This window comes from Amblyomma maculatum, chromosome 8, assembly GCF_055883805.1.
Source record: "Amblyomma maculatum isolate TAMU_Amacu chromosome 8, ASM5588380v1, whole genome shotgun sequence".
Taxonomy (NCBI): domain Eukaryota; kingdom Metazoa; phylum Arthropoda; class Arachnida; order Ixodida; family Ixodidae; genus Amblyomma; species Amblyomma maculatum.
In genome coordinates, this window is record NC_139351.1 from 30867946 (window position 1) to 30895331 (window position 27386).

At 46.7% G+C, this 27386-nt stretch overlaps 1 protein-coding gene across 1 annotated transcript in view; it reads right to left on the reverse strand.

Moving 5' to 3' along the window:
- The window catches only part of LOC146180840 (phospholipid-transporting ATPase ABCA3-like), a 170033-nt gene that overhangs the window by 126374 nt on the left and 16273 nt on the right, over positions 1–27386 (reverse strand). The window contains exons 3-7 of the mRNA XM_084577709.1: positions 25768–26321; positions 25138–25437; positions 15414–15572; positions 13542–13782; positions 9802–9987 (exon numbers count right to left, since the gene is read on the reverse strand). Of these exons, the coding sequence (XP_084433835.1) occupies positions 9802–9987; positions 13542–13782; positions 15414–15572; positions 25138–25437; positions 25768–26321 (1440 nt within the window). The remainder of the gene's footprint in view (positions 1–9801; positions 9988–13541; positions 13783–15413; positions 15573–25137; positions 25438–25767; positions 26322–27386) is intronic.

Below are 27386 nucleotides of genomic sequence, written 5' to 3' on the forward strand. Positions count from 1 at the left end.
GCCCGTGGGCTTCGCCGGTTGTTCTCGTCAGAAAGAAGGACAACACTCTGCGGTTCTGTGTCGATATCAGAAAACGTAATCTCCTCACTAAAAAGGACGTTTACCCACTTCCCCGCATAGACGACGCACTCGATCGACTGCGAGATGCCCGATACTTCTCGTCGCTAGACCTAAAAAGTGGGTACTGGCAAATAGAAGTGGATGAAAGATACCGGGAGAAGACGGCTTTCGTGACACCCGATGGCTTGTATGGGTTTAAGATGCTACCTTTCGGCCTACGTTCGGCACCGGCCACGTTCCAACGCATGATGGACACCGTTCTGTCCGGTTTGAAGTGGCAGTCGTGTTTGGTTTACCTGGACGATGTCGTCATATTTTCGACCACCTTCGACCAACACATAGAAAGGTTACGCCTTGTGTTAAAACCTCTCCGAGACGCCAACCTGACAATCAAACCGGAGAAATGTCACTTCGGCTTTGAGGAACTTCGCTTCCTTGGTCACGTGGTCAGCGCAAAAGGTGTTCGCCCGGACCCTGAAAAGACAACTGCCGTTTCTGATTTTACGCACCCTACTGACAAGAAAGCTGTTGGACAGTTCTTAGGTTTGTGCTCCTATTACAGACGCTTTGTACGAGACTTTTCGCACATCGCAGAACCGCTAACCACACTGATTCGAGATGACACGCCATTCCTGTGGGGAAGTGAACAAGAGGCCGCTTTCCTTGAGCTTCGCAGCCGCCTACAGAATCCCCCGATACTAGGCCATTTTTGACGAAAACGCCGCAACTGAAGTTCACACTGATGCCAGCAACGTTGGGGTTGGTGCAGTACTAATTCAGTGGCAAGACGATGCAGAACGGGTCATCGCTTACGCGAGCCGAACACTTACCCGCTCCGAAACCAACTATTCAACAACTGAGAAAGAATGTCTGGCGGTAATATGGGCCCTCACCAAGTTCCGACCATACCTCTACGGCCGACCTTTCCGCGTTATAAGCGACCACCATTCATTATGCTGGCTCTCGAGCCTCAAAGACCCCTCAGGACGATTGGCTAGATGAAGCCTTAGATTACAAGGGTATGACGTAACAGTCGTATAAAAATCAGGACGGAAGCATCAGGACGCTGACTGTCTGTCGCGCTCGCCCATCGCCATATGTGCAGAAGAAACGGCCGATGATTTTTCCTTTCTGGGGGTTATTAGTACAACCCAAATGGCGCAGCTGCAGAGAATGAGCCCAGAGTTAGCTTCACTCGTCGACTATTTGCAGGGCGTCGATGCCCGTATTCCCAGTGTTTTTCATCGTGGGCTTCAAACGTTCACTCTGCGTGGTAACGTGCTCTACAAGCGAAATTTTGCTAACAGTGAAGAGACGTTTCTCCTTGTTGTCCCCTCCGAGTTTGCGCCGAGATATATTGAGTGCCTGTCATGATGAACCCACCGCCAGCTACCGGGGGGTGAGCCGTACACTTGCACGAATTCGTCAAAAGTATTATTGGCCCAAGTTACTCCTATCGGTGCGGGCCTATGTACGCTCATGTCGTGACTGCCAACGTCGGAAGTCTCCGCCATTGAAACCCGCTGGATTTCTTCAGCCTATTGCTCCGCCGAAGACCCCTTTCCATCAAGTGGGCATGGATCTTCTCGGTCCTTTTCCGAAGTCCTCGTCTGGCAACCGTTGGGTAGTCGTCGCGACAGACTAGCTAACACTGTACGCAGAGACCGCGTCCCTTGTTAAAGGTACTGTAGCCGAAGTTTCTCAATATTTCGTTCATAACATCGTCCTACGTCATGGCGGCCCCGCCGTGGTAATCACTGACCGTGGAGCAGCTTTTACGGCTCGCCTAATCCGGTTGGTCATGACTCTGACTCACACTAGCCATCGACGTGCGACGGCGTATCACCCTCAGACCAACGGGCTGGTGGAGCGCCTCAATCGCACCCTCACCAACATGATTTCTATGTATGTGGACGCAGAACATCGCACCTGGGATGCGATTTTACCCTATATAACTTTCGCGTACAATACCGCCACTCAAGAGACGACGCGACTGACCCCATTCCACTTGTCTCCGGTCGCCAAGTGAGCACGCCCTTGGATGCCATGATGCCAGTTGGTCCTTCTTGCGGCTCTAACGCCGAACTTGACGCCGACATCTTTGTTCAGAGTGCTGAGGAAGCGCGGCAGCTAGCACACCTCAGAATCCACCGACAACAGGCGAATGACGCTGCTCGGTATAACATCAGCCGAAGAATCGTCACTTACGATCCGGGCGACTTCGTCTGGATGTGGACACCTGTTCGTCATCGCGGTCTATCTGAAAAGTTACTACGCCGATACTTCGGTCCTTACGAGATTGTTCGCCGTATCAGTGACGTCACCTACGCCGTTGTTCTCGTAGCTTCAGCTCCATCCCGAAGGCCACAGCGTCCTGAAGTTGTGCACGTGGTTCGGCTGAAGCCCTATCATGATCGTGCATGACTGAACTTTTCGTCAACGCCGCTGGGTCCTTGTGACACTTTTGTGCACCCTTTCGCTAACTTCTTCCTAGTAGCACCGCGTCGCATCTAGTCGATGCTACAGAGGAGGGGGGCAGTGATACAAACTATAGTCGACGACGAAGCGGAGACAATCAGTGGCTAGTTGACGTAGACGATGAAGTGGTTGCTGGTTGGCGTAGACGACGAATTTGGTTGCCTGAAACCGCGCTCAGACCGCTGCTCGAACCGCTCTCGGACTATGGCAGTCTTCTAGGCTCAGGGCGTTGGCAGGACGTTTGGCGCAATACCCGTTACAATAATATATATATATATATATATATATATATATATATATATATATATATATATATATATATATATATATATATATATATATATATATATATATATATATATATATATATATATATATATATATATATGGGTGTGTGTAGAGAGAGATAGAGACAGAGAGATATACAAATTTTAGGAACCAGTAATAAAAGATCCGATCCGCGAGGGAAGCCGAGAATGGGGCCCCATATGGCTGACTAAGTTTTAAGGCATAGCATAAAAGGCAACTGCGGCGCTTTATCGACCACGACAGATTTTATAGAAACCATGACTGTACGTTTTCCATTGTTTCCTTTTCACTTGTACCAAAAGTTTATTGTGACACACTGTTTTGTTTTTGTTTTTGTGACGTAAGCGCATTTTAAATCTTTCAGATTCGTAGCCTCGGCCGAGAAGATTTTTAATGGGAAGCCTTGGGCGCGTGATGTCACTGCATGCATTGCAGCGTCGTAATGATTTTCACAATGCAAGCGCTTTAATTCTGCACCATTTTAAGTATTTTATCTTGGCTTAGCCTTTGTAGCTTTTGACGGACCTTTATGATGAACAAGGACCAGGTCCTTGTTCTGAGTAAAGGAATTTGTATTGGTGATTATGCGGCACCTATACTGGCCTGGAGCATCAATGGACAAGACGTGGAAGCTGTGACAGATTTTCTTTTCTTGGACTCCAAGATTACCCCGGAAGGAGACTGCAGCCATGAAATTAGGAGACGCCTGCTTCTGGGAAAGAGAGCCATGGCTAGCCTTGACCGCCTAGTAAAGAGCAGAGACATTAGTCTGCCAACCAAGATCCGTATAACTCGTGCTATGGTCTTTCCAGATGTGATGTATGGATGCGAGAGTTGGACTGTGAAGAAGGCTGACCGCCGAAAAATTGACGCGTTTGAATTGTGGTGCTGGCGGAGATTCTTGAGAGTTCCTTGGACTGCGAGAAGATCAAATCAGTCGCTTTTGTCGACCATACACCCTGACTGCTCATTGGAGGGTCAAATTCTAAAGTTAAAGCTCAGCTACATTGGCCATCTGATGAGGAGAGAGGAGAAAGCCGGAGAAGGGGTAGGCAGCGAACGCGATGGTTAGTTGGCATCCTCGAGGCGCTGCAGATGAAGTTATGTGATGTTAGGAAGATAGTGAGAGACCGGAAAGCGTGGCGTAATATGATCCATGGGGTCACGAAGAGTCGGACACGACTGAACGACTGAACTGAACTGATACTGGCTCATATCTTCTTTGTGGGGATTGACCGTGATCTGGTGCGCTTTTTGGAAGCAGACACAAGCCTGAACGTTTTAGGTATGTTGACGAAAATTTCATTTTTCTAAAAGATCAACCCGACTTAAAGCACACTGAAAGTGTGTAAAGCGTTGTCCCGGTTTTGACAACATCAGAAGGAACATCTCCACACTTAAAAATTACCCGACAATAACAAACTCTAGTTTTCGGGTATAAACCCGACTTTAACATCCAATAACGTGTGTTGGATGTTCTCGTCGCTTATGCGAAAACTCATTGTCATTCGAGTGAGCTCTTCCTCAGACTGTAAAAAGAGCAATCGTGTTCATTCCAAGGAGCCTTGTCCATGTCTTTCGTCTATGAGAGTCTCAATAACTGGACTGTTTTCGTGTCGATCATTGATGCTGTGACTGAGAAGCTTCTGCACAAACTGAAAGCTACGACGTGCCGATATAGCGACATTTATAAGAAAATAAGGGCAACGCTTCTACCTATATCCACTTGGGTCCCACAGTAGCAGCGGTGGCGTAGCGGCAGAACATCCGCCTCGCATGCAAGAGGACCGGGGTTCAAATCCCGGAGCCGCGCAATTCTCCACCGGATGAAAAAAAAATCCGCGTGTCGATGGAATTGCATAAACAGGTTTGGGATGCGACCTGATGCCGGTGAACACCTCCGGCAACGCCCTCCCTCACCAGAACAGGAGTTGGCCACCCTGGTGCAGTAATTGGCCGCAACCTCCTATGATAAGCTCCATAAAACCACGGCCCTCAGTCACCAGCGGCTGCGGAACAACGGACCACGGCGGCGGTAAGACCTGTGACGCAGCAGGGGGTGCTAAGAAAGCCTGGCTCCGCTGGACAGGCCGCCATTGGAAACTGACCCTGAAAACATTTATTGCTAGAACCCTAGCTAGTGCAGCTAGTTTAGCAGTGCTGTTAGAGGAACTAGAGGGCATGAAATGGGATGTCATAGGGCTTAGTGAAGTTAGGAGGCCGAATGAGGCATATACTGTACTGAAGGATGGGCATGTACTGTGTTATCGAGGTTTACCAGAGAGGCGACAACTAGGAATAGGTTTCCTTGTCAATAAGTATATAGCGGGTAATATAGATGAATTCTATAGTATTAATGAGAGGGTTGCAGGCATCTTAATTAGGCTTAATAAGCGATATAAACTGAAGGTTGTACAGGCCTATGCACCTACATGTAGTTATGATGACCAGGCAGTTGAAAGCTTCTATGAAGATGTAGAATCGGCAATGCGAAAAGTAAAGACGCAGTATACTGTACTAATGGGTGACTTCAATGCCAAGGTAGGGAAAAAGCAGGCAGGAGACCAGGCAGTAGGTGACTATGGCATTGGTTCTAGGAATAGCAGGGGGGAGTTACTATTTGAGTTTGCAGAGCGCAATAACTGAAGAATCATGAATACCTTCTTCAGCAAACGGAAGAACCGGAAATGGACATGGAAAAGTCCTAACGGAGAGACTAAAAATGAAATCGACTTCATAATGTGTTCAACCCCTGCCATTGTGCAGGAGGTAGAGGTAATCGGGAAAGTGCGATGCAGTGACCACAGGATGGTGAGGTCCCGAATTAGCCTAAATCTGAAGAAGGAACGCAACAGATTAGTAAGAAAAAAACCCATCAACGAATTAGCGGTGAGGGGGAGGGCAGAAGAGTTCAGAATCTCGCTACAGAATAGGTATTCAGCTCTAACTGAAGATGGCGACATTACCCTAGAGGCAAGGAACAATAATTTCAGAGATATCATTACTGAGTGTGCGGTAGAAGTAGGCGGTAGGATAGTTAGAGAGGATACCGGTAAGCTGTCTAAGGAGACGAAAGATTTGATTAAAAAACGCCAAAGTATGAAAGCTTCCAATCGAACAGACCAGATCGAATTGGCCGAAATATCAAAGGTAATCAATAAGCGCAAGGTGGCCGATATGAGGAAGTATAACATGGAGAAAATTGAGCATGCTGTAAAGAGCGGGGGAAGCCTTAAAGCGGTAAAGAAGAAATTGGGCATAGGCAAAAACCAGATGTATGCGATAAGGGACAAGGCGGGCAACGTCATCACTAATATGGACAAGTAGCCAAGGAGTTCTATACAGATCTCTACAGTAGCCAAAGTAGTCAGGACCGTAATGAGATTGGCGGTAGGGAAAAACAGTCAGACGTTCCAGCAGTGACGAAGGACGAGGTCAAGAAAGCACTAGAAACTATGAAAAGGGGGAAATCAGCTGGAGAGGATCAGATAACTAGAGATTTGCTGAAGGACGGGGGGGATATCGTGCTAGAAAAACTGGCCGCCCTGTATACGCAGTGCCTGGTGTCATCGACGGTACCGGAACCGTGGAAGAATGAAAACATTATCCTCATTCACAAGAAAGGGGACTCTAAGGACCTTAAAAATTACAGACCAATCAGCTTACTGTCTGTTACGTATAAGGTATTTACTAAGGTAATCGTTAAAAGAATCAGGACAACCTTAGACTGCAATCAAGCAAAGGATTAAGCAGGGTTTCGGAAACGGTAGTCTACTATCGATCATATTCATACCATCAATCAGGTGATAGAAAAATGCTCGGAATATAACCAGCCCTTATACATAGCATTCATTGATTACGAAAAATCATTTGACTTAGTTGAAACCTCGGCGGTGATGCAGGCATTGCGAAATCAGGGGGTAGACGAGCCGTACGTGAAAGTGCTGGAAGATATATATAGTGGCTGCACAGCAACCATAGTTCTGCATAAAGAAAGTAGCAAAATTCCCATGAAGAAAGGTGTTAGGCAAGGAGACACAATCTCCCCGGAACTATTCACAGCTTGTTTAGAGGAAGTATTCAGAGACTTGGAATGGGAGCAGTTAGGGATAAGGGTAGAAGGGGAATACCTCAGTAATCTGCGATTTGCTGATGACATTGCCTTGCTAAGCAACTCGGGGGATGAACTGCAAATAATGATTGATGACCTAGACAGGAAAAGTAGAAAGGTAAGCTTGAAAATCAATATGCAGAAGACTAAGGTAATGTTCAACAGCCTCGGGAAGGAACAGCAGTTTACATTAGGTAGCGAAATACTGGAAGTAGTAGGCGAATATGTCTACTTAGGACAGGTAGTAACCGCAGATCCGGACCATGAAAAGGAAATAACAAGAAGAATAAGATTGGGATGGAGCGCATTTAGCAAGCACTCGCAGATTATGACTAGCAGCTTACCGGTATCGCTCAAGAGGAAAGTATACAACAGTTGCATCTTGCCTGTACTCACCTATGGGGCTGAAACGTCGAGGCTAACCAAGAGAGTTCTACTGAAGTTGAGGACAACCCAGAGGGCTATGGAACGAAAAATGGTAGGGGTAACATTAAGAGATAGGAAGCGTGCAGAGTGGGTCAGAGAAATAACTCAAGTTACCGACATTCTAGTGGAAATTAAGAAGAAGAAATGGACATGGGCAGGACATGTAGTGCGAAGAGAGGATAACCGATGGTCGCTGAGGGTAACAAACTGGATTCCAAGGGACGCAAAGCGTACCAGGGGGCGGCAGAAAGTTAGGTGGGCAGATGAGATTAAGAAGTTCGCAGGGGTCAAGTGAATGCAGCTAGCACAGAACCGGGTTAAGTGGAGAAATATGGGAGAGGCCTTCGCCCTGCAGTGGGTATAAAGGATGATGATGATGATGATGATGATGATGATGATGATGATGATGATGATGATGATGATTATGATGATGATGATGATGATATTATGTTATGTGATGAATCACTATGGTGTGCCGTTTAGTTTTCTTTCCCCGTGCAAATTGGCCTCATTGTACCCTAGCAGCGTGACCTATTGAAAGATATCGTGAAGCGTCATTCGTCAGGCACCTGACTAGTACTGTGCAAGGAATTCATCCGCCACGCAGGCCAGTGCTAGAATGATCGCTTTAAAGAAAACGTATTCATTGAAAGCAGGAACTGGATAGGATGTAACTCCTGCAGTAGGGAGCATGTCCGGCCATGCCAGCCTTTGCTGATAGATATTTTGAAAAGGAGCCGTAACCAGATGGCACGTGATGTGACCGAGGTGCTATTAATAAATAGAATGATCAATATTGTGTACGCAAACCATCAATAAAACTATCTGATTGAAGGCGGGCTTTTAGACTGCGCATACTCTCATATATAAAGGCTTAAAACTATGAAATGTTTCTTTTTTTAATAGTAATTCTTCACGAGTCCGCACTTCTCTTCTCGACATTATCTCTTTGTGAGCAGCGCTCCTTTAAAGTATCAGGGTTGAATAGAGTTATAATGTTCCCGTTCAAGAGAGCTAATGATAGTTATGGCGGCGAAATGTTTTGTAAATATGATTTGCATCCTTTGTTGACAACTTTCACCTTTCAGTATAACTTCTGGTTTTTTAACACCTTCTATTCAACTTTATCAGCGCTGCCTTTGCTACCCAGTGTTGCTGTAGTCCGGTTCGTTTCAGCCGTATTGGCGCCGGGACTGCCAATAAAAATGTCCGTCAACTTCCAGTGCTACGAGTCGTGTAAAATTTATTGCGTCCGACATTGATATGTGGTACACAGCAGAGCTAAACTAGTGCGTGCAAGACAGGCGAAAGCATTGAGCTCTTTGCAGCGCCCTTATGTTTCACTGCTCTTTGACTGCCTCATTCAGAGGTAGCATCCTGTACCGAAAGCATTATTTATTTATTTAATTTATTTATTTATTTATTTATTTATTTATTTATTTATTTATTTATTTATTTATTTATTTATTTATTTATTTATTTATTTATTTATTTATTTATTTATTTATTTATCTATCTATTTATTTATTTATTTATTTATTTATTTCAGAAATACTGCCAGCCTTCACAGAAGGCCTTAGGCAGGAGTGGGATTACATGCATTGTTAAAATACACAGCAGAAAAGAAAAACCAGCTTAACAAGAGGAAAACCTAAGAAATAAAAAATCATCCCGATGTCGACCTGCCACCAAAAAATGGATTAAAATACAAACACATCAACACGCTGTTCGTACAGTGAAATGACCACAAAAACAAAAAAAAAAGATACATTAAAAGCAGACATTGAAACCACATGCGCAAGGAAATGGTAGGAGCAATACAGGAGCAAAATACCCAACGGCAAACCACATGTACTAGAAACGCCAACAGTAATAAAGAAGCACTACACGTGAATATATCAAGAACAATTTTTCAATTTTGTTAACATAGACTCGACGGTCGGGCATTCTGCAATATCAGCAGGAAGTGCGTTCCACTCGCTGACTGTTCTAGGGAAGAAAGAATTGCTCGATATACAGCTCTATGTTCACTGTACGCTAGCTTAAGCGGTTTAGAAATGCTTGATTGGCGTCTTTTCAGTCACGTACGTTACGCTAGAGAGTTAATGAGAGAAGAAGCTGTTATATACCGAGCACTTGAGCAATGAAAACGGCTGTTACGGTATCATGAAGCTGTCCAAGTCTTAGCTTCCCCTGAACTATCTCCAAAAGGCAAACCTCCTGCTTAATTAAGCACCTCGAGCTTTGCTATCAGAGTGAATAATAAAAGCCAGACTTTTCATGCAATAAGTATAACGAAATTTATTTTTAAATCTAGAAAAAAATATCTTACACCGCTATATAATTCACAAAAACTGCCCAAGGGTGGCGTGCCTCGTTACTTTATTTTAAAAAAAAAAAAGTGCACAATAGCTCACCTTCATATTCGTCAAAAATGCTCAGAGTCCTCAGAATTATGCTTCCTGCAAGCTGCGGAGAGACGGCACTGAGTAGCTTCATGAAGCGGTCTTGAAATACAAGCTGGCCAAATGATTTCGTCATCTCGCTCAGCATTACAGGACATCCCAACCCAAGAAAGGTGGCAGCAAGTAATGCTGGCTTGGCTGTAGTGAAGAGAATCCAATCGTAGAAACGAAATCAAATGGTAACCTTAAATCAAACTTCGATTTGGCTTAAAAATAGCCAAAACCGTTGTTTTATTTTTTCCTTAATAAGACACATTCTCGGGGAAAACATTCGTCCCGCACCCTATTCCGTAAAACAGGGTCAATGAACTTCGTATCAAGGGTTCATGCTGGTACAAACTTTCTACAGTGTGGTAAAGCCGATTTCCGAGATTCCAGGTTGATGCAGAGAAACTTTTGATTTGTGCTCTCAATACCAAGTGCTTGTGAAGGCGAGAAGATGGGTTACGGCATACATACGGCGCTTATCGTAAATGAGGCTTCAGCATACACTCGTTCTGAGCGCGTGATTTTAAAATAGATATCGCAATCATCTCGGCTATGTTCAAAAGATTTCCACAAACAATTGTTATCTATTTGCCGCTTCTAAGAAACGCTGGCATGCGACCTTATCACTTGGCTTGTAGTAGCGGAAGGAACTATTTTTTGCTCACTGTTTATTCCCGTTCAGCTCCGCCGAAACAAGTCTGTATCATTCTTTGTAGCGCAATATATACCAAGATGTATCTTGAATAATTTCAAAAACAGCACTGAGCAAGGGTAGAGAGGGGATGCCTCAGTTCGCAGGTCGAGCCAACGTTTCGACAAGTGGACTTGTCTAAGGACTTGTTTTCGCCCAGACAAAGACAAGTCCGCTTGTCGAAACGTTGGCTCGTCCTGCGAACTGAGGCTTCCGCCCCTCTACACTTGTTCAGTGCCCTTCTTGATACCGCATGCCTATCGTCTTCTCGTACTACTAGAATGATTTCAGCCGCTCGTATCTGCTCCAGATTGTTAGGTGGTTATCGTCATCTTTGGCCGGTTTATCTAAATGTTGCTTCACCCAGTTTAATTTCTGCGCTACCGAACGCAGGAGCATTCGTAGTCTGACCGCTACCGAGCCTGCTTGCTGGTACTTCCGCCATCGAGTTTATTTATTTTGCAGGCCCATGTCCACTTAATAAATAGTTAATTTAGGAACAAAAACAGTCTCTAAATTTGGTTTGCTGCTTTCGGAATTGTCACGAGTGAAAAAAAAAGACTGAACAATTATTATATATCATATAAGTTAAACACCATGGTTAGTCTTAAATAATTTACCTTTTTTGAAGTCTTTCCGCATTTAACGAAACATTTTGAGCAAAAGGTAGGATACCATTCCACGGCCTGCGATTGCAAGCACAACACGACACTGACACGATACCCAAAGGGGGATCGAAGTAGTAACTCACTATATAACAAAAATAAGATGATAAGAACTAAATGCTAGAAAGACGTACATATCAAATAAAATAACAATATGGCGTCTCTCATAGCCTCAGTCGCTTTGGGACGTTAAACCCCACAAATCAACCTATAGAAAATAAAACGCCAAATATCCCAATGACACGTTTATGTTCTAGCTTTCACTGCACGTGAGCAGAATTATTTCCCCCAATTTTTCCAAAGTGCTTTGATGCAACTTATCGTCATTTGAGTAATTGCGCCCAATCATAAGAGAAATTGCGACTCACTAATGAGGGACGGTGTTCTGGAGGCCTCCAAATTATTTGACAGCCTATCTTCTTCGACGTACTATCACACCTAACTGTACACGGGTGCCTTCATCGGCTTTCAATAAAATTGCAGATGCTACACTCAGGTTTTCCAGCTCACTAGCTGAGCACCATAACAAGGAAGCAAACACGAGTAGGCCCTTAGTGTCGACCGGACTGGAGAGGTGACGGGGACAAGGGAGCAGCGCTTTATTTGCTGCGCGTGCTGTCCGGCGTAGACATGGGCAGCTGCTGGAGCAGTGCGACCGGTCAACAATTCCATGATCATACCCAACATTGTCGTCTCGAACAGTTAGGTAAAGGCTATAGGATACGAATCTTGAGACGCAGCTCAAAGATATTGTGCCCTGTATTTAAATTCTACCCGAAATTTAGTTGCATTCTGTAAAAACCAGTAGACGAAGTCAAAAATGTTTAGGAGAGACTTGACCCCGGTTACGCCAATTGCTTTGCGCTGGTTGGGCTTAGCTCAAGGTTTAGGTAAAAATTTTGAATTCAGCATAGATAAGGTCAAGGTCAGATGAGAAGATCAAATGTAATGTCAAGGTCATCATTGATAAGTCCTATACCGGAATAATTTTGAATTACTAGCTCTTGCGAGGTCACTTGCTCGTGACGTCACGAAACAGCCAGTCAGAGGGACGGCACACAATGTTCGATGATATTCGATATATCAAAGAAGCCACTGTGAGATTCATGCACATCACAGTGAAACAAGCAAGGCACTATAGGTTAACAGCACAAACAAACTGACGGGAACAGAGGAGAAGAGAACGACACAATAGCGTTCGTTGTGTCGTCCTCTTGCGCTGTTGATCATAATGAATCGCCAACAAGCTGAATCTGCTGTTCAAACAAGGCACGCTTTCACTGTGTAGCAGGCGACCCGAAGTACCATCATCAAGGCCCATGTGCGCATGCGCCGCTTCAATTAGACTCGTGGCCGCGGTGAATGCACTGAGGACTCATTTTAGTACTACACGCCGTGGTGTGTTGTTGCTAAGAGTGGGCGGCAGTGTACAATACCAGAAGGTTACTGGAAAATTTACGCGCGTAGGCATAATATACATCCCAGGTTTAAAGCATGTAAATTTAAAATAAAAATACAAATTAACGGGAGATATGTCATATAAGCCAAATTTGGCAATTTTGTTAAAATTACTGTCAACATGTATACAGATGTGGGAGTAAGTGAGAAGTTCACGCAACATTTCATGGTGTGGAAACTGAGTAGCGCGAGTGAGCTTTTGATCGAGCGCGAAAAATATCTAAACGAGGTTGATGCGCTGATTGTTGAAAACAATTTTTCCCCAACTTGTTTGTCTCTTCGGGGTTTATTTCATGGCTATTTCATATAAGGCGGAAAATCATTCACCAATGAGAGCAGATATAAAGACACGATCACATTATATATAAAAGGAGAAATGTAAAGGATGTTGATGAGCCCTTGAAGAAGACTGCACGTTGGAAGTGAATTACACTCTACTGGTATTGAGCTGAATAGGCTAGTAGCTTGCTACTGCAGCGCTGGAGACTGAACTACAAATATCTAATTTCACCCTTTGGGTGTGGTGCTGCACTTATTGTCTTTACTTTTTTTTGCATTTACCTGCATATTGTTCCTTTATGTTCATTCGTGGTCGTCGAAGCACCAGCTATGCGTAATTCGCAGAGGTAAAAAACAAAGGTAGCAAAAGAGAATGATTGGCAAAAAGCTACTTTAAAAGCCGGCAACATTGGATACTGCACAAGAATGCTGAATTGGGCGAGTTGGTGCGTTTGCATTTTAAGAAACGTAGCGCAGAGAAAACAAGGAGAAAAAACGGCAGTGTGTGTGTGTGTGTGTGTCCCTTATTTTTGTCCTTGTCTTCTTTGCGCTACGTTTCCTAAAATTCAACATTGGATACGTAATGAGCTCATGTGATCCGAGTGACTCACCTTTTTGACACACTCCAGCGAAAAGCATCCCCTGTAAAATGTGGCAAATGTTGAAGAGGACCATGACGAGGTACACAAGCGAGATGTCTACTTGCTGGTAGAAGCAGGCTCCTGTGTCGTCAGGCACCATAAACATGATTACGACGACAGCTGTGGTCTCGACCATCTGGATGGCAAGCGCTGACAGGTGATGGCCGAGCCAGAACGAGGACATCGATAGGCCGTTAGTTTGTTGCAGGTCCTGAAATACAGTCCCAGTTCAGAACTGCCTTTTGCAAAAGTATGGCGCGCCGTATCCATCGACAGCAGCTGTGCAGTGGCTCCCTTCATAATGAACAACGAGCTCCTCGATAGCGCGTTGCAACTGACCATTCCCGGCTTCATTTAGTCACATTCATCATTCACAAAGTACGCGTGTCATGTTCTGCGATGTGGTGGTTCCGGTTAACCCGGGAACTAGAGTTGTAGCTGTGAGGGTGTATTCCCTGCTTCGACTGATGATGCCTACATACCGAGCTCGTCGGATTAGTTGTAGTGAACGCATTAGATGTCGAAGTATAGTTCCAAATGTAGCAGTAGCAGTAGTACTGTTAGTAGCAGTAGCAATATTAACAGTAATAATAATAAAATAGTAAGTGTTACCAGTAGAAGTTGTGGTACATTACTAGTAGACTGGTGTGGTTGAACAATGGCATTAGGAATAGTAGCGAAGTGTTTTAAACATTGCCATTGTTGTACCTTGCCAGGGATTGAATACTGACAAGAAAAATATTAGCTTTGTTAGCTTTGCGTTCTTCGGCTGATAACACTCTATCACGCGGAAGGTATCCTTGCCTTCCTGTTCTGATAACGCGTATGAAAAACCCTGATATCGAGGGCAGCATAAGCGCCGCTGCCGAGCCCTGTGTCGCTTTTTCCTGCCCGGCTACCGAGATGGAATGAAGTCATTCCTGACAAGTTTTTTCCCCTTGCTCATCATTGGCCGAATTACCCAGAAAACGTAACAGTAGAAGTACCAGTTCCAGCACTAGAAGCAGTAGTCTAGCACTAGCAGCTGTAGTAGAAGTAGTAGTAGTAGGTATAACAGTGGCAATAGTTGGACTTTAAGTTCTCATACCTGTTGGACGCGAACGCAGCAGCTAAATTATTCTGCGTTGTGTAATATTTAGATGAAAAAAGTTGGAGTTCCGGTTTGCGGGGGGGGGGGGGGGGGGGGCTACGGAAATGCAATGAGTGGCACTTAAGCAAGAATAAACAATAAAAATTGTTGTAGCTTCTTCACAAAAGGTAGAAATTCTTTATGGTAATCTTATTGAAGCTGGAACAGCTGTCTGTATTACGTCGCACAACAGTTGAGAAACGACGAATGATCATTCCGACAACACGTCGGTAGCCGCAATTATAAAAGGGGTATAGGAAATCTAGCTTTCTTTGCCAAGTTCACTTGAAACCTTGGCCTTAAACCGGGACGCATAACCACAAAGGTCCGGGATCTGTTAGGATAAACATTAGTTTCATAGATATCTCCGAATGTGAGCTTGGCTTTAAATTACAAAAAGGGACAAGTGTATCCACCTTACATCCACTAATCGCAGCGTTGTAATGATTAAATGGCTATTTAAAACAAAAGCGAAAGTGTTGCAAGAAAAGTTGAAAGTATGGAAGGCATGTATAGGTTGTATACATGTATAAGTTGAAAGTATGGAAGGCATGTAAAGCCGGCGTTTAGCAGAAATAATACGTTTACTCTTGTACAATCGCCTACATAGCGAAAAAGGGCCCCAGCATAAGCTCTTGTTACTGAGAACAAGAATGAACAAGGTTGTGCACAGCCTGTCCTTGACTGAAACTGCGCAAAAGAGCGCTGCCCACCTTGAGCCCCGTCGACAGCTCGTTGGTGATGGCGGACGTTCGGCAGAAGAGAGGTATGGCGTAAATCGTCGCCGTGAGGAAGATGGCGACGTAGCGGTACCACATCGTGTCCTTTGCAGGTGGAACTTCGGGAAAAGGCCTCACGTCGACCACCGGGAGCTGCACGAGTACCATGCTTATCAAGGCGAAAGTTTTTAGCGGCTCATACTGTCGGCGTTCGTTCGTTCGGTCACACCTGGGCACGTTTCCTTGTCTAGCGTCATGCCAACGCAGTTGCCATGGAGACTACCGCCGCTGTTTACCTATAAAGCTCTCAGTGAAGAACTTTAGTCAGTGGCAGATAATGGGCGGTAGTTAGTGATAGTGATGATGATAATAACAGAGATGATTGTGGCGTCATCAGATAGTGGCCGGCTATTAGACATTAATTCCCGGCACCGACGTCATGCTGACGTCACATCCGGTCATAACGTCATTTACGCATATACGAAGATGAACCCGCCTGGTATCCGATACAGGCGTCCGTGATGCGCTTTCGTTTCGCGCTTCCTCGACGCTGCACCAAGCAGCATACAGAAGAAGATGCAGTAAAAAAACGAATCAGTGACGTCTCAAATTGGTTTACAGGTATGAAAAGGCACCGAATCTGTCACAATTTAAGGGAAGAGAATAAGGTGGGAGAGAAAAAAAAGGTTGCTGATAGTCATGTTCGGCTCGTCGCAGACTGCCATTGATAACCAGCCCCAGGCTTCCGGCTCATGCATTGCACCTTTTTCTCCTCTGGTTTTATCTTTCTTTCCAATGCGTTACCTATATATATTCTCCAGCCGAGAATAAACGGTTGTCATCGGCCCGGCGACGCTGTCTGCGGGGGTTGTTTACTGACGCTGTGGCCGGTTGGCCTCACGCGTAACAGAGGTGCCGCAGTGGAGAGCTTGAGACCACAGCGCAATGAAGTCTTTCGCCTCATCGCACTTTAGTGGTCCAAATCGCCCCCTGGAATTTTTTTTTCCCACTTACGCGTTCCGCTTCGTCTCTGTTATATCCCGTCCCATACTTCCCGTGCTATTATCAGCACTTTTCTCTCCTCTCGAACCCGCACGCTCACACTATCTGTCGTAAATAAACAGTCAGCCCTGAGCTGCCGTCTGCGCTTGTTTGTTCCCTCCGTCCGGATACAGGACACCACAGAAAGGCGTCAAGGACTCTAGTATATCTGAAGACTTCTCACGCTGCATAGTTACTCACACACACACACACACACACACACACACACACACACACACACACACACACACACACACACACACACACACACACGCACACACGCACACACACACACACACACACACACACCTTAGATTACAGCAAGACGTTCACACCGATGATTCGCACACTACTAATTGGCCGTTATTTGTGACATGAAGACGAAAACATGACAAAAAAGACGTTTGGTTTGTTTGGTTTGGTTTGTGGGGTTTAACGTCCCAAAGCGACTCAGGCTTTGAGAGACGCCGTAGTAGAGGACTCTAGAAATTTCGACCACCTGGGGTTCTTTAACGTGCACTGACATCGCACAACACACGGGCACCTTGCTTTTCGCCTCCATCGAAAAGCGGCCGCCGAGGCCGGGATTCGATCCCGCGTCCTTGGAAACAGTAGACGAGCGCCGTAACCACTGCGCCACCCCGGCGGGGCAACAGGGTACAATGAGAAGAAAACAGAACATTCAGAAAAAAAATGCGAAGAAGAATGTTTAAAAGAAAAATAAAACAAAAATAATAGAAAATTGCGCCATCAGTTTGTCCTGTTGTCCAATCGAAGCCGTACTAATTCCTTCCTGCTGAGCTCCACAGATGGAACATTCATGCATTCCCCTTCTTGACCCGAAATCATATTAGATGGTTCAATAATCTCTCTTTTCAAAATGTCTTCTGCCCGAGCGCACACCTTGGTTTCCTTGAACCTGGCTACAAAATGTTTACCCCTTCGGTTCTGTTGCGTGTCATCTGTTCCACAACGAGAGCAATGGGTGAGCAGGTTTCCTGGAGCCGACAATGCTGCTCACACATTTCTGTGCTCCCTTAACCTCTCATTGAGGCATCGGCCTGCCTGCCCACATACGCCTTCCCACATGCCAAAGGAATCTTGCACACAACACCTTCGCGGCATTTGATAAAGTGTTCCTTATGCGGCACGTCGCATCCTTCCCTTGGCTCACTCGTTCCGTTTACCTTCCTGCGCAGAGTCTAACTTGTTCGATGCAGATAGCACGACTCTAATATCAAATCGGCTCGTGATATTGGCCAAAATACACTTTAAAAAGTAAGATTATTCAAGCATATAAGATCATTATAACAACAATATTAATAATAATAATAATAATAATAATAAATTCCGAAAAAATGCGAAGAAACATTTTGAAGAAAAGCAGAATGATAATAATGGCAAATTGTCACTATCTTCTTGTTCTTTGTTTAAATGAAGCAGTAGCAATTCCTTCCTGCTGAGTGTGACAGACAGAACAATCACGCATTCCCCTTTTCGACCCGGTTTGAGAAGGGGAATGCGTGAGTGTTCGGTCTGTGGCGCTTAGCAGGAAGGAAACTTCTTCGTTTAGACAAAGGACAAGAAGATATGCGCATTTGCCATTATTATCTTCTTGCTTTTCCTTAAAAACGTTTCTTTGCATTTTTTCTGAATTTTCTGTTTTCTCCTTTTTATTGTACCGTTGCGTCTTGTTTGTCATGTTTTCTTCTTCATAACACAAATAACAGCCAATTAGTAGTGTGTTCATCATTGGTGTGAGCGTCTTGCTGTAACCTCTTGTGTGTGTTTGTGAGTAACTATGCAATGCCAGAAGTCTGCAGATTGAACTAAACAACTAGCCCGCACGCAAGTACTACTCACTCTAGTATAGTTTTCCGTCCCGAAAACAGTACTTTAGGAATTAGGTCGTGCGGATTGTTCCCGCCGTCCAGACCGTTCCTAACTACGCCGGTCTAACCTGCAGTACCTTGGCAACGAAAAAGCATGTGACTCAGTAGAAACCTCGGCAGTCATATAGGCATTGCGAAATCAAGGTGTAGACGAGCCGCATGTGAAAGTACTGGAAGATATCTACAGCGGCTCCACAGCAATCATAGTTCTGCATAAAAAAGTAACAAAAGTTCCATAAAGAAAGGTGTCCGGCAAGGAGACACGATCTCCCCAGTACTATTCACAGCTTCCTAGAGGAAGTATTCAGATTTGGAATGTGAATAATTAGGAATAAGGGTCGATGAAGAATTCCTCAGCAATTCGATGATGACATTGCCTTGCTAAGTAACTCAGGGGATAAACTGCAACGAATGATTGATGACTTATATAGGAACAGCAGAAAGGCAGGCTTGAAAATTAATATGCAGAACACTAAGGTAATGTTCAACAGCCTCGGGAAAAAACCGCAGTTAATAATAGGTAGCAGAGTGGTTGGCGAACATTTCTACTTGGGCAGGGAGTAACCGCAGATCCAGAACATGAAAGGGAAATAACTAGGCGAATAAGATTGGGATGGAGCGCATTTGCCAAGCCCTCGCAAATTCTGACTAGAAGCTTACTGGTATTCCTCAAGAGGAAGGTATACAACAGTTACATCTTACCTGTACTCATCGATGAGGCTGAAACGTGGAGGCTAATGAAAACGGTTCGGTTCTACTTCAGTTGAGGACAACGCAGAGGGCTATGGAACGCAAAATGATAGGTGTAACGTTAAGAGATAGGAAGCCAGCAGAGTGTCAGAGAAATAAGTTTAGTCATTGACATCCGAGTTGAAATCGCGAAGAAAAGGACATCGGCAGGGAATGTAGTGCGGAGAGGATAACCGATGATCGCTTAGGATAAGAAATTGGACTCCAAGGGAAGGAAAGCGTAGCAGGTGGTGCAGAATGTTAGGCAGGTGGACAAAGTAAGCTCGCAGGGGTCAAGCGGAAGCAGCTAGCACATGGCCTCGTTAACTGCAGGAGTATGGGAGGGGCCTTCTCCCTGCAGTGGGTATAGTTCGGAAGATGATGATGATGACCTTGGCAACAGTGAAAGCTGGTATTCCTGAACTTCCTGGAACCGGTTGTAGGTCAGGAGCGTCGCAAGGCAATACTTCTCAACTCCCTCGGAGTCGAAGGCCAATGCGTGTACAGCTTCGTCGCTACAAGGAGCGCCCCAAATCCTTTGTCAAGTGTCATGTAAAGTGCTGACGAAGACCCCTTCGCAACGCTGCATACTCACTTCGCAACGGAAACAAACGACCTCATGCAACGTCACCGGATCCGTCAGTGCAAGCAAGAACACGTTGGGAATTTTCAAGCTTACGTAAACAGTCTTCGAAAACTTTCGCTAAGTGCGATTCCGGAACTGCAACTGACAGCATGATCCGTGACCGAATACTTGAAGGAACTTCACAAAAGATACGACAGCGTTTATTTTACAAGGAATTGTCTCTCACTCTTCAACTCACAGTTGACATTGGAATACAGATCGAGCAAGTAGGAAGGCAATTAGAAGAATTTACGGTCTGAGCTTTTTGTGAACCGCGTTCGAGTAACAAAAACGGAATCATTCCACACTCTCATGGTACAACTGGCAGCAAAATAAGTCGGGGCACGCGACAGGCGGCACAAATTAGATGAAACTGCATCGCCGCGACGCCTGACGTTTCACTTCCGGACTTCTGGTGTCGAGACATACCAGTGTGCATGCGCGTTCTTTTGTTCTCGAAGCCGTATTTTTTCCTTGACTTGCAGCGTGCGAGCTAATTACTTACCGTGCTTTGCGCCAGGTATGAATTTGTTGACTCCCTACGCCACGCACACAGTTGGGCAGGAGCATGGCTGCGTGAAAGCGCGCGTTTGTTGTTTGGCCCTGATAAGAGAGAATGCACATAGGAGTGAGATTTCTCAGCTGATTTTTTTTTAAATTGCTGTGGCCTCTGAAGCGAGCGGACGCGAATTATATCGAAAATGTTTAAGCGCGTATGAAGTCGTACTTGTCTAGAAAAAAACCTGTCCAGGACAACACCGGAGATACTGTGGAGCGCCAGTCGTGAATAGTAGGAAGTCCTTTAAGCAAACCAAGAATATGTCGTCGCCCTATGCAAGGAGGGTGCCAGGAGGATGTGAGAGATCATTTCCGCAGGCGGTCACTTCACCCGCTACTAAATGTACGGAGGACATTGAAGACATTCCATCGATTGATGGAATGATGATATTCCATTGATGTTTTGTGTGTCGCTAATCCATGTTTTTGCTTTTGTTCTTTCTTGTCCAATCTATGAGCACGCCGATATCTGCAAGCGTTACTTTCCCCTCGTCTACTAGCTTATTTTAATTAATGTGTGAGGAGAATAGCCTACTTCGTCTAACCCGATGTTAAGCCAACCTTTTCGGCTCAATAACTTTTGATTGATGATTGATGAACTGATTTTTATGGCGCAAGGGCATCTTAGGCCAAAGAGCGCCAAACACAAGTTGAGGTGTCGAGAGAGAGAGAAAACTTTATTTCAAAAAGAAAAAGAAAAGAGAAAGGAAAAAAGAAAGAAAAAAAGGGGGGGCAGTGAGTGGAGACTTCATTTCAAGACCCCAGTGGCCTGGGCTGCCGCTCTTGCCTGAGTTACCAGCCTACGCTGGGTCTCTAGATCACAACATTGCAGAGTGGCCTCCCACTGCGCCTCCGAATGGTGCATGTTTATGTGTGGAGGTTTGGGGCCTGTGCACCCCCATGTGACGTGGTAGGCGGTGGGCTGGTCGTTGCACCAAGGGCATATGTCTGTGTAGTGTTCAGGGAAAATTATGCTGTATTGATGTAGGTTAGGGTAAGTGTAGGTTTGGAGTTATCTCCATTCCCGCGTTTCCTGTGCATTTAGTCCCTTGTGTGGAGGGGGATAAATCCTACGTTGTGCCCGTAGGTACTTTAGTCGCGCGCCGTAAGTCGCTGGGACAGGAATGCTGGTTGTGAGATCGGGATTGGTGGCCACTCGGTTTGTGTGACCTCGAGCTAGCCTATCCGCGACCTCATTACCTTCCAATCCAGAGTGCCCCGGAACCCAAGTGATCTGATGTTTGAGCTGTGTGGTTGTAGCCAATGGGTTAGTTGTGAAGCGAGCTATTTTTTTAGGTATTCTGCCTGCAAGAAGGAGCCGACACGCCGCTTGTGAGTCGGTGATTACGTGCAGCTCTCGATTGGTCGCGTCTCCGTAGGAAATGGCCAGCACGATCGCCGTCACTTCCGCTTCTGTGATAGTACAGTGCGGGACAGACATGCTGGAGAATTCTGTGTATGAAGAGCCCACCACCACGGCTGCTGCTGCGTTCGATGTATGCTCGTATAGAGCGGCATCCACATAGACAGTTCTCGGACTTCGTTCCACTGCACGCTTAAGATAATTCACTCGGGCGTGTCTTCTGCCTTCGTTGTGGACTGGAGACATGTTCTTTGGGAGCGGGGACACATATACTCTTGCCCGGTATGGAACAGGAATGTTAGTCGTTGACTGTATAGCTTGTACTTCCGAAGGATAGCCAACGTGCTCGAGAATGAGCCGGCCAGTCTCAGTTGACAGAAGGCGTTCCCTTTGGGACAGGAGGACAGCCTCTTGACTTTCTTCAAATGTGTTGTGCAGTCCAAGAGCTTCCAATTTGACGTTGGAGGTGTACGGTGGGAGGCCTAACGCGTTCCTGTAAGCTGCACGTATCATTGGTTTTACTTTGTTGAGATCTCTTCGGAGCAGGGTGAGGTAAGGTAGTCCATAGGAGAGGCGACTGATGACCAGCGCCTGCACCAGACGGATCGTGTCTTCTTCCCGCATGCCTTTTCTGTTTCTGGCCACCCGGCGGATCATTTTAGAGATCTGCTGCGTTGTATTCTTGAGGAGATGGAACACGTGGTCAACTTTTCTATCGCTTTGGAGCCAGAGACCCAGGATTCGTATGAGTGGCACTTCCCAGATTGGGACCCCATGCAGGAGGATGCTAAGATTGCCTGGTGATGTATAGTGGTACCCACGTATGCGGATGACTTCAGATTTATCTGGGGAGCATTGGAGCCCGCATCGAAAGGCCTCTGTTCCCACGCAGGTTGCGGCTGCTTGAAGTGTTTCTTCGTTTTGGCCTAGAGAGCTGGTGGTTGTCCAGATCGTAATGTCATCAGCATACAGGGTGTATCCAATGTTCGGAACCTGTTGCAGAGCCCTTGCGATTCTAATCATAGCGATGTTGAAGAGGAGCGGGGAGATGACCGATCCCTGTGGCATGCCCTTGTTTGGCATGTCTTGAAGATCCGATCTCATGTCACCCATTCCTATCGTTGCCGTTCGGTTGGACAAAAAATTCTTGACGTATCGGAAGGTTCGTTCGCCGCAGTTTAAGTTATTGAGCTCGGATAAGATTGCTTCGTGAGACACGTTATCAAACGCGCCTTTTAGATCTAGCGCCATAATGAGGTGCTCGCCTCCTCTCGGAATGTTAGAAAGTACCTCCTCCTTGAGGAGAAGAAAAGCGTCTTGAGTGGACAGGCCCGATCTGAAGCCGATCATGGAGGGATGGAAGAGGCCGTTATCTTCTATGTAGTGTTGAAGTCGCGTCTGGATGACTCGCTCGTAGAGCTTGCCCAGGCACGAGGTGAGTGATATGGGTCGTAGCGTTTCGACCGCCGGCTTCTTGCCCGGTTTTGGAATTACGATTATCTCCGAGCGCTTCCACTCAGAGGGAATTTCATCCTTCTCCCACAGTGAGTCGTTCAAATACTTGGTGAGGTCGCTGATTTGTACCTTGCTGAAGTTGCGGATCATGGCGTTGCTGATCTTGTCCGTTCCCGCCGCCGTGTTGCGGGCGCATGATCGAACTGCAGCATACACCTCGGCTTCAGAAATGAGAGCATCGAGTGCCGGATTTTCCTCGCCCTGGTATGTCAAAGAGCAAGGAGGAGCTAGGCTGGTGCCGATATATTTGTCCATAAGAGCCTGAAGCAGCGTGGCGTCGTCCCCTGGAAAAAGGTGAGCCATACGCTTCAGGGTCCGTGTAGATGCGGATTTTGATTTAGAGGGGTCAATGAGGTTCCGCAGGATTGTCCAAGTACGGGACGTTCCCGGCGTTCCTCTCAATGACTCGCAAAACTGTTGCCAATTTTGTTGCGCTAGGTTGGTGGCGTATGTCTGGGCTTCCTCCGTGAGCTGTGCAATCCGCAGACGGAGAAGTCTATTTAGGCGCTGTCTTTTCCATCGGCTCACAAGGCGGCTGCGCTTGTGCCATAGCTTGAGAAGATGGCGGTCTACCTCTGGGGCTTCCAGTGTGCGTTGTATTATTTCGGTGGCTTGCTTGTGTGCTTGTCTGATGTCTTCGCTCCAGTCCTGTATGGACTGATTTGGACCTGATGGGACGTATGCGTTGCAAAATTTGGGCCAATCGGTGATGTGGGCAGCGCCCAGATCCCTCCGGATTTTGGTAGATGATATGGATGCGCTTAGTATGCAGTGGTCACTTCCCAGGGTTTCTTCTAGATTCGTCCATGACGCCTCAGCAACGTTCTTTATCAGGGTGAGGTCCGGGCAGGAGTCACGGGAGACGCTGTTGCCTTCCCTTGTCGGATATAGAGGGCAGGTGAGGAGTTCCAAGCCGAGGGCTTCTATTGCTCGTGCAACTGTCACTCCTCTGGCTTGACTGGTACCCCCAGTCCCGGTGGGACGCGTTGAAATCCCCGACCACGACAAGCTGATTTGCTTGCGCCAGGTGGGTGGCTTCGGAAAGGAGGTTGGTAAAGTCGGCCTTTGCGGGTCGTGGCGGCTGGTACATGTTGATGACGAATGTACTCTTTCGGCCTCGTTTGTTAGGCACTATTTCTATCGCTAAGTGCTCAACGTCCGGTTCGGATAAGGAGTGCTCGATTACAGTAATGGCGTTTGCGACGAGGATTGCAACCGACGGCATGTGGGGTTGGCGGACCGTGTAGTAGCCGTCTAGCGTCGGTGACCTGTCGGCTTCTACCTCTTGCAAACAGATAATGTCAGGTCTGATGAGGGTGGTGCAGAGATATTGTTTCAGCAAACTCTGTTTTCGTCTGAAGCCCCTACAGTTCCACTGCCAGATTTCTGTGTTCGATGTTCGTGCTACGGTGTGGGGTGCCAACGGGCAAGGGACGCGAGGCCACCTGACTGCTAAGGCCCATACTGAGTTCGAGCGCGGATTTTGTCCGAACGTTCGTGCAAAATAGAGCACGACTCATGTCCTGCATAATGATTCGACGGGTGACCGGCGGCAGCACAGGGGGCACACTTAATGTTGGGGTCCCGGAGGGAGCGAGGGCAAGCCGCCAAAGCATGTGACCCCGCACAACGGGTACAACACGCCTTCGAAGGATCATTCTTGAGCTTGCACTTCTTCAAAGCGTGGCCGTACTGCGCACAAAAAGTGCACAGGGGAACGTGCAGGTCCTCACGGACCTCGACGGAAGTCCAACCGATGGTTACACGACGCGCCGCGCAGAGGCAGGCAAAAGCGGGTGGGTCAGTTTCAATAACATGAGCAAACTGTCCGGAGCGCTGTGCAAAAGAGAGCCTGACCTTACAGGAAGAAGGGTCCAGATGAAGAGCGTGGTTCCAATGATTGAGTGCCGCGATGAGCTCCTCTGGCCTTATATCGGGGTCAACCCCAGTCAGTCGTACGTGCGGATTCCGCTGCTTGGGAATTCGGACGCTCACGGAGTTCCGCGTTGCCTCGATCCGTGAGATTGCCGACTTCAGACGGTCGAGGTCCTCAGGGTCCCTGGAGGTAACCGTCAGGGCGCGATGAGAGGCCCTGAGAGTAACAGCTCCGATTCCCTGAGCTTCTGGATCGATGTTCGCCTTGAGCAGAGCCGCCACCTCGCTGCCAAAGTTGTCCAAGGGTGCAACAGAAGTTAGGAACATCTGGTGCAGCTGAGGATCCGGGCAGGAGTCTCCAGACTGAGGAGGCCTGTACGGATGAGAGGACGCAGCAGGAGCTGCAATGGCAGCGCCTCCCTGTTGATGAGATTCTGAAACGCCGCTCAACGTGGCAGCATACGTCCGAGGGACCTGGGGTTGCCGCTTAACGTCGCGGAGGTCCGCCGCATTAGTGGTGTCCTGGGTAGTCCCGCAAGCAAGCCGCATTCGGAGGACACCCAGCTCATGCTCTCGCGCCGCCAAAGAGGTCCGGAGCGTTTCTGAATGGTTCAGCTCAGCGACCGCACACGCAAAGAAGTGCGCAGTGTGTCGCTACAGGGCACAGACCAGAGGCAAAAGGACTGCCCTGGTTCCGGGACCAATCTTGTTATCTTTGTCCAGAATTGCCGCAACAATCTGCTCATGGACCCTCATGGCGTCCGTGTCTGTGCCAAGCTCCAAGCGGTTAGATTGCGGCGACTCCGAGTCCGCAGTTGTCCGCGGCGGAAGGCCCAGGAGCCCCGAAAGCTCAGGGATGTCGGGTTCCAAATGGAGACTGGCGGAGGTGGAGGCAGGGTGGGACTCACGAAGCGCACCAGGAGTTGCAAGGTCGTCGGGGTGGTACGCAGTCTGGTCCGCGGCGGTGTTATGAGCCGCCCGACATGAGGACACGTCGCACAGAGACGATGGGCTGCCTGGAGCAGCCTCGTCGGCCATGGCCAAACCGGCAGCCGGTAGGCCTGACCAGCCAGCAGCCAGAGACCAGAACAGGGAAAAAAGCGATCCGAGGGCACGGCCCGTCAGGAAGGAGGCCACTCGGAGATTCTCCCAGGTCTTACCGGGCTCCTCCGAATAACATGGGTACCTAAGACACCCGGAAATTAATATAAAAGCGAAGTAGCAAGAGAAGCGAGAACCGCCTGTCAGCCAGCCATCTTCGTCTTCCTCCCCCTCGGTCGACACCTCCCCCTCGGAGGTGTCGACTGAAGTTAATAAAATGTCCAAAGTGTGGTGTTTAATGATGTACTTAAAAATGGTGGTGTATAGGGCCTAAAAGTTCTTTTGGAGTGTATAGTCTAAAAACAATAGTCTCTAGGGCCTAAAACATTGAATTGCGGTGTATAGTGGCCTGAGTAAAAAAAAAGCTATCTAAGTAAAGAAACGGGCTTACGCCCACGTTGATGAATAATTCCGTATAAAAGGCCTACTTTTCATAAATATTTAAAAACTCTATCTAAAGGGAACATTGGATGATCACCAAGAAAGATGGACGGCTGTGTGGATATATGTTGCTTGTGTAATTCGGGAAAATGATGTCTCCTTTGCTGTTGAAGTCTCGGACAATCAAATAAAACATGAATCACTGTTAGTCGGTCACCGCATCTCAAACAATGTGGTGCAGGAGAGTTTGTTAAAAAGTATGAATGTGTTGTATATGTGTGCCCTATCCTCAGCCTGCACAGAGCTACTTCTTTGAATATATTTCGTTTTTTTTTGTAGTGTACCTGCCTATCCTTTGTTTTATTGTGTGTACTTTATTCTCAGTTGCTTTGTCCTACTCCTCATGCCATTGTTGTCGAATCATGTTTTTGATGTGTGACCTGAGGTCCTGGTATGATATGTTGTCAATGACTGTAGTATTTCGAAGGGCAGCTGAAGCAGCAAGCCTGTCAGCTGCCTCGTTACCTGGTATACAGCGGTGGCCTGGCATCCAACACAATGTAATTTTAAGTTCTAGTTTATGGGCAGACATAAGAGTGTTATAAAGAGAATTCAGGACTGGGGTCTTATTATGCAACTTCCAAAAGGATAGGGATGTTAAAACACTGAGGGAGTCTGTAGATGATCGATGTCTGCGTTTTATTTTCTATAATGTATATCACAGCTAACGGGATACCATGGCATTCAGCGGTAAATATGCTTGTATATCTGTTCAGTGTTTGACTGAAAACTGTGGTCCATGTGCTGCACAAGAGACTTGAGCAGACTTTGAAGCATCAGTGTAATACTCATTGCATGCGTACTTTGCCTGAAGTGACATGAAGTGC